Source organism: Mus caroli, chromosome 2 (genome assembly GCF_900094665.2).
Source record: "Mus caroli chromosome 2, CAROLI_EIJ_v1.1, whole genome shotgun sequence".
NCBI classification, from domain to species: Eukaryota; Metazoa; Chordata; class Mammalia; order Rodentia; family Muridae; genus Mus; species Mus caroli.
This window is the reverse complement of record NC_034571.1, coordinates 111,055,153-111,063,428: the sequence shown is the minus strand read 5'-3', so window position 1 is coordinate 111,063,428 and position 8,276 is coordinate 111,055,153. Positions and strand designations below refer to the sequence as shown.

General features: G+C 41.2%; 1 protein-coding gene across 5 annotated transcripts in view; it reads left to right on the top strand.

Annotated features, from left to right (window-relative positions):
• Fsip1 (fibrous sheath interacting protein 1) overlaps positions 1-8,276 on the top strand; it is a 125,488-nt gene that overhangs the window by 8,500 nt on the left and 108,712 nt on the right. For all 5 annotated transcript variants that reach the window (XM_021155182.2, XM_021155186.2, XM_021155178.2 and 2 more), the window contains exon 5: positions 339-435. In XM_021155182.2, coding sequence (XP_021010841.1) covers positions 339-435 — 97 coding nt within the window. The remainder of the gene's footprint in view (positions 1-338; positions 436-8,276) is intronic.

Sequence of the window (8,276 nt, the reverse complement as noted above, 5' to 3'; positions counted from 1 at the left end):
TATATATATATATATATATATGCACACACACACACATATATATGTGGTGTGTGTATGTGTGTGTGTATGTACATATATGTATTACCTGTAGATTGTCTGTCTGTCTGTCTATCTATGAAGATACTTTAACTAATATATATGTAAACTTTTTCTGGGAAAACGTACAGATAGACTTTTTTGAGTAACATGAAATATTAACAGATTTCCTAGTTGAAGGAATGTAAATGGCCAAACTTCCCTGCTTGTGCACGGACAGTTGAGAATGGGGTTGGACTAAGAGCCAGGGTGCATATTTGCTTTCCTTTTTTATATTTAAACTTAAACTGTTCTTCCCTCAGTCTGCAAAAAACACTGAAGACTTAGAAAATGACGAGGAGTTGGGAAACACAAAAAAGTTTTTGTGCTTGACTTCAGAATCTGCAGGGAAAGCAGCTGGTAAGTAGAGGGAGAGGATCTTGCACTCTCACCCCAGGCTGGCCTGAGTTGTCCTTTTCCCTGTGAGTGTGACCCTCTGATTGACCACGTTAGGTGGGATTAGAGGGAAGCGGCTGAGTGTAAGTCTGTTTAGTGTTTAAAGGGCTGTGTCTATCTGCATGGGGAGAAAGAGAGCAGGGGAAACCCAGAGACAGGCCCTGGTTGTTTTTACACTCATTTCCTGTCCCCCTAGAGTCAAGATGCTATTCATGCCCTTGGCCTCTGCCTGCTGTTGTCACATAAAATGCCTTTGTAAAAGTGTATTGCTGATTTTTCCGTTTCTTGTGATCTCACAGTCCTACCTTTAGAGAGCAGCCAAGATTGCTTCTTCCTTTCTTTGCTTTTCGTGTCTCTTTCCACCCTTTCCTCCCTTTCTTCACTGTAGGACAGTTTCAGAATCCCTTTCCATACATCACAGAGGTGGTATTCCAGTTCTGTGTGGACAGGATGCTCTAAGAGATCCTCTGAGTTCTCTGAGAATGCTGGCTTCCTCTTGTCCTCTAAAAAGGGCCTGTTTCAGAACCCCAAATGCTGCTGCTGGATTCAGATTCAGCATGGTCCTGAGTGGAGGTGTGGTTTGAGGGACAGCACTTTTTACCTGGGTTCCTTTCTAGGCCCAGCACCGAGAGCTCAGAATCTTGAACAATTAGGGTTTACAGTGCACCAAAGTTTTCTCCTAGAGTCTGGGTGGTCCCTGTGTGTTGTCCCTTCTGAATTGGAGGACTAATTTTAAGTGGATTTTCCCAAGTCTGTATGGTTTTTAATGAAAGTGATAAGGCATGTACTTGGAAAAAAGGCCTATTAAATAAAAGGTCCTGGCCAAAGGTAATAGCCACCTGCAGAAGGATGATGCTATATACATCTCTCACTCCACACAAAAATCAGTTCAAAGCAGATCAAAGATCTTAATTTAAAACCCCAAACACTGAAACTGCTAGGGACAGCAGGCTAGAATATAGTTTTAGGAAGTAATGTTCTGATTGAACCCAAGTAGCACAGAAAATAGCTCCAAGAATTGACAAATGGGATTTTGAGGACTTAAAGACACTCAATGGACCAACAAGAAGACATAACAGAGAAAGGCACTTGCCTACAAACAACCCAGTTCAATCTCTAGAGCCACAGAGTGGAAGGAGACCTGACTCCTGCAAGCTTCCCTCTGACCTCCATGTGCCACACAGACACATATGTGCACAATAATGTATATGTGTATGCATAAATTAAAATATTTTATCACAACAAAAGAAACTAACTACAAATTAAACAGTTAGCCATCAGAATGGGAGACACATTTTTTACTAGAACAGACAGTTCTCAAAGAGAGAAATACAAATGACTAGTAAATATTTTTGAAAATTTGACGTCCTTCGTCATCAAAGAAACACACACCAAAACTGTATAGGTATTCTGTCTCCCCCAAGTCAGAATGGCTGTCATCGAGAAAACAAATGACAGCAAATGCTGGTGAGGATGTGTAGAAAGAAGAACTCTTAAAATGGTTGGTTGGAGTATAAACTGGTGAAGACATCTTGGAAACCAGCATGGAAATTCCTCAAAAACTAAAACTAGAACTAACCTACAGCCCAGCAACACCACTCCCAGGCATCCACCCCAAGTACTCCATAGCCTACCATAGAAATACTTACACACTTATGTTAGCTGTGGCTCTATTCACAATAGCTACGGCATGGAATCAGGTGGAATTAGCCCAGCCTCAGAAAGACAAAGAGGACATGCTCTTGTTCATATGATGATCCTAGATTCTCAGTTTTGTGTTTGTGTGTTTATGTGGGAGCAAGCGTGTAGATCAGAGAATTAGAAAAGGGCCCAGAAGACGGGAAACACAGCTTTGAAGGAGGCAGTGGTGAGGGTAAGAGAACATAGACCACAAAAGCAGGCAAAGCCGATGGATGGAGCAGCCCCCGTAAGGATTATTGCCTTCTTCCTAACGTGTATGGAACTGGCATAAAAACTAACCGGTGCACTTACATCTACACAGAGATCGTTAAATAAATGAAGGGTGTCTGTAAGTGTCACTAGGAAAATAGGGACCCGCGTACTTCCTTCCCTTGCAGTGACCAGGGACGTGCCAAGTATTTGCACACCGTCCACTAGGTGGCAGCACTAGTTGCAACCCATTTTCAAAGGCCCAGTGCTCTTAGCATGGAGCCTAGTTTGTCTGGACCTTAAAATCACATACTTACAGTTAGTTCTCATGATTCACAGACGTCGTCCTGAGTGACAGTTCCTTGGAGGAGACTCCGCCTGCTTCTTTTGCAGCTGCCTCTCTCTTCCTTCTCTCTCTTATGGGTCTAGTCTTTAGCGTTTTTCTTTTAGGCTGCTCAGTTTTAGGCTGCTTTCCCTATGGCGTAATTTATTAGTTATCTATTGCTGCATAACAAATTCTGTCAGAAACTGGTATATTAAAAAAAGCATTTCTCTTGGAATTTAAACCATTTTGGAGGAGTGTGCCTGGGTGGCTCTGACTTGGTTTCCTCATGACTGTAACTTGATGGTTAGCGTTTCTGTCATCCCGAGGAGCCACTGGAGCCTGAGAAGCTGCCCTGAGATCACTGTCAATACTTCCCAGAAGATCGTAATTCCCCGCTCACTTCAGCAGTGCCTCTTAAGTTTCTTACTTCCTGAATTCCACTGTAGGATACTTACATGTCCTGAGAACATGGCTTCTTGTATCCCTTACCATGGGTAGTAAATACTCAATATTTGGGTTATTTTTATTATTTCCTTGATGACTAGACAATATTAACAAGAATATAGTGTTTCATATATCAGGAAATGTTGGCAGGTTTCACGTATTTGTTAGTTATCTATTGGGTTTTTTTTTTTAAATCTTTTTTTATCTATTGGTTTTATATGGCTCTTTGCTGTTACTATCTCAACTAGTGACTATATCAACATATTTTCACAAGTTCTAAATGAAATGGAGGAAAGAGAAACTTTTTAAAAATCTATGATTAGCTAGATTACAATATTTAATTGTACTCTATTACATAATGGTTTATAATTAGATCACATTATTCATTCTGATCACCTTTAGTTTGTGTCTTGGATCTTGTTAATTTTGAACATGTCATTCAGAAACAGTATTAATTTTTGTGTCTTCTTCAATAATTGTTCCCATTTCCAATACTATATAGGCTTACTGTTGAAGGTTATTCAGTCCAGTTCGATAACTATTTAAATCAATAAAATTAATGTTTTAAATTAATAGATTTAAACAATGAATCTATCTTTTGTTCCTAGGTCAACCCTCCCTACTAATGGAAGATTATTCTTTTAATCGGTACCGATTTGAATGGCTGAATTTATTCAGAAGTTTTATTTCTATAAAGCAGGATTAGAGGCAGAGTGATGGCTCAGTGGGTAATGGTGCTTGCTGATAAGCCCAGCAAACTGAGTTTTATCCCTAGAACCTACACGGTTGACGGGAAGAACCAGCTCCCTCAGGTGTCCTCTGACCTCCACATGTGAGCTGTGGCTCAGGCTTGCCCCTCCCCCATATATATATCTGCACAACTGAATAAATAAATGAATCAAGATGCAGCAGTACTAGGTTTTGTGTACATGTGTGTATGTGTGTGTACATGTGTGAACATTTGTATGTGCATGCATGGATGTTGTGTGTGGGATGGGAGTGGGAGTAGTGGATGGAAAACCAGCTGGCTCAAATTGTCTCTTGGAGGTGGTTCTCTGACTTCTCAGCATCCTTCATGTTCGCTGTCCTTCGTCTGCTCGTTCTTCTGGAGTCAGTTTGGGCAGGACTCCCTCACTCTAGACTTAAAGTCTCTACATACATGATTAACAATAATCCATTAATGTAGCATCTCAAATCAATATTTTAATAGTAGTTTTCCATAGTGAATGTATTCTTATTATGTCTAATTTCCTGTTTTTCCCTACTTGGAAAAAAAAAAGGAAATTAAGATAAAAGTAAGCAGGCTAAAGAGATGGCTCAGTGGTTAAGAACACTGACTGCTCTTCCAAAGGTCCTGAGTTCAATTCTTAGCAACCACATGGTGGCTCACAGCCATCTGTAATGAGATCCGATGCCCTCTTCTGGTGTGTGAAGACAGTTACAGTGTACTCATATACATAAAAGAAAATAATTCTTTAAAAAAAAAAGTAAGCATGAGCCAGGCGTGCGAATCCCAGCACGTGGAAGGCAGAGGCAGGAGGATCTTTCTGAGTTCAAGGCCAGCCTGTTCTATATAGTGAGTTCCAGAGCAGCTAGGGTTACACAAAGAAACTATTTCTCAAAACAAACAAACAAAACAAACTAAAAAACAAAAACAAAACAAACAAAACAAAAACAGAAAAAGAAAAAAGTAAGCATTTTAATTTTAGCACAACTCAAAATCCACAGTAAAGTTACCAGAACAATACGGAGAATTTTTAAAGTACACACCACCCCATCAGGAGGACCTATCATGTCTGTGGTATGTTTGAAGTGAACCCGTATCAATATGGTCTTATTGATCAAAAGCTTACTTTATTCATGTTTCTTTACTTTTTATTGAATGTTCCTTTCCTGCCCCAGGGTCCCCTGCGGGACGCTTCGTCACATTAACTCCTGTGTCTTCATAGTCTAATCTTCCTTGTGATGCTTCTACGCTCTCCTTGTTTGTAACAGTCTTGGGAGTTTTGAGGCACACTGGTCTGGCGTTTTGTAGTGTATCCGCTGGTTGGAACTGAGCTCACAGTACCGCATGATTAGATTGACCTGCACACTCTGGGGAGGCGGATGACAAATTTAAAGTGCCATTTTCTTTATGCCACAGTGGTAACACGCACACCACCCTGTTGATGTTAATACCCCTCCTCAGCTGAGGAAGTTTGTCAGAGATTCCCAGTGGATAGTCACTCCCTTCCCCTCTCTTCCAGCTTTGACCTTTATGAGGAAGCGGTTCCGTACAGTCTCCATTTGAGGAGTGGGGAGCCATGCTTTGCCACACTGAAAGCAGAATGTGGGCTTACATTATTCCCATTTATTCTGCAGGGGAGACCTATTTGTCCTCTCTCTTACTCGTCAGTATCAGTATTAGATTGGTATTGGTTGATGTTAATTCTATACTTTGAGTTAGAGTTCAATACTACTTTATTGTATTGGCGTCTTCCCGTTTGGCCATTAGAAGGTCTCTCAGTTGGTACCTGCATCTCTTTGACCTATTTCTGTCACCGTTGGGGTTTATTTTTTTTTCTCTTGCCGGGCATATCTTCTCTTTTTTGGCTTCTGACTCTTCTGTATTTCCCACCTGAGTCTTGGGCTCAGCCATGTCTCTAAGGAGCCTGATTCCTGTCACTGCACACTCTGGTGCAATTTCCTCTGGGAAAAGGAATGCGTGTGCATATATGAACCCATTATGTAATGTCTGTGAGTATGCCTTATGTAACCATCCCTGTGGGAGCAGATTAGCTGCTGTCTCTGGCAGAACTCCATCACCGCCTGGACCACTATGGCCCAACCCTCTTGCTTATCTATAATGCTCTGTTCCAACCGTGAGAAACTTGTTCGCACTCTCTGCTGTCTCTCTACTTAATTGTGCAGCTGCATAGTATACAAACAATATTGTTAGCCTGTGGAAAACACCTTGGTCACCTCAAATATGGTTCTGACGTTTAGTTTCTGTTTCCTTTAGTCCTAGAGGATTCATTTGTCAGTTAGAGTGTTGGGGTTAAGGGGCTCTTTTCACGAGTTTCTATTTGGTGAGATTCTTTTATACATTTTGATTGTCTTGTCATGATTTCTCAGTTTTCTTTCTTTATGTCCTGATGGTAATTTTTTTTAAGGCACAGTGCTACGCGCTCACAGTTGCAGCATTAGGAAGAATAGTTCTACTATTCTAAAAGAACCCTTCACATGAATCCTCGCTCCACTCTCCTTCCCTTCCCAGCCTTCTCGATGCCACCAAGTTTTACTTTCTTCATGGTTTTCAGGAATGGTATATGATTGAATTTCCCAATAACAGCCTCTCCAGACCATATTGTTTCAGTAGAAGTATGTGCCTGTGCCTTTTTTTGACGTGGTAGCTAACTTTTTTTGTTTGTTATGGATAATACTTCATTCTATTGCTTACTACCCATTCTAGTTGCATCTTTGTTGCTGTGATAAAATACTCAGACAAAAATCAATTTAGGGGAGAAAGAACATTTGTAGTTCATAATTCCTGGTTACAGCCCATCACTGTGAGAAAGTTACAAGGGCAGAAGCTTGAGACGGGTGGTCACATCACATCCACAGTCAAGAGAGAAATGCTTGCGTGAGCCCTCTTGCTTACTTGTGCTTAGGTTGATTTCTTCACTCCTGGACAGTTCAAGATCCCCTGAGTAGGATCTCCCAGTGACTCCCAATAGTGCCTCCCAGAGTGGACTGGGTCTTACCTTAACTAACTGAAGGGTGTCTATCACAGGCATGTCCACAGGCCAATCTCATGTAGAAAGCCCTTACCAGGTGACTCTGGGTTGTGCCAAGTTGACAGTTAAAGCTTACCATCATTTGTTCCTCAGGAGCTGCTAACTTTGTTTGTTTGTTTGTTTGTTTAGAGATAGAGATTCTGACTGGGACCTGAATTTCAATGATTTAGCAAGTCAGTGAGTCTCATGGATCTTTCTGTCTCTGTCTTCTCCAAAGCTAGGATTACAAATATGCACCATCATGCTCAACCTTTTTTTTTTTTTTTGCGTGGGTTCTAGAGATTGACCTGCGGTGCGATGGCTATGCAGTGGGTACTCCACCAACTGAGCTGTCTTTCCAGTCCCAAAATTTTAATTTTAATGAAGAAAAGTTTATCATTTTTAATTTCATGGATAGTGCATGATCTGTTTTTTGTTTTGTATTGTTTTGTTTGGTTTTGAGATACAGTCTTACTGTGTAGCCCTGGTTGGGCTGGAACTCACTCTGCAGGCCAGGTTGTCCTCTAACCTAGAGATCCACCTGGCTCTGCCTCCTAAGTGGTGGGATTAAAGATGTGCACCACCATTCTTGGCTTGCTGTGCTTTTAATAACAAAAAATTTCTGTGGCTCAAATAGGCAGATTCAACATGTCATGTTAAGGCACAGAGAAAATTGGTTTTGAAGATTTTCTTAGTTAGGTTTCTAATGCTGCGGGAGAACACCATGACCAAAAGCAACTTGGGGAGGAAAGGGTTTATTTCAATTACAGTTTCAGGGCAGGAACTCCAGCAGGGCCAGAACCATGAGGCAGGAGCTGATGCAGAGGCCATGGAGGAGTGCTGCTTAATGGCTTGCTCCTTCTGGCTTTTTCGGGCTGCCTTCTTCTAGAACCTGGGACCATGTGCATAGGACTGGTACCACTCATTATGGTCTGGGCCTTCCCACATACTTGTCTATAAGCAAATCTTAGGGAGACATTTTCTTAATTGAGAGTCCATCTTTTCAATGACTCTAGCTTGTGTTGTTAGCATAAAACTAGTCAGAATAAAGTTATACAGTAATTAGCTGATATGAAACAAAAAATCATGGTGAAACAAAAATGGTTGAACAATGCAATGCCCTATTTTCTCCATGGAGCTTAACTCAAGAGAAGAAATTGCAAGAGAACACCAACTTTTGTGAGTCTCCCAAATGTACTTACTCTCTCTCTTTTAAATAAAACTCTCTCTCTCTCTCTCTCTCTCTCTCTCTCTCTCTCTCTCTCTCTCTCTCTCTGTATATATATATATACACACAGGTGGCAGTGCATGCCATGGCTCGAGTGAGAAGGTCAGAGGAAGACTCAGTTCTTTTACTTGGGATGGAGCTCAGACTGTCAGGCTTGCTCAAG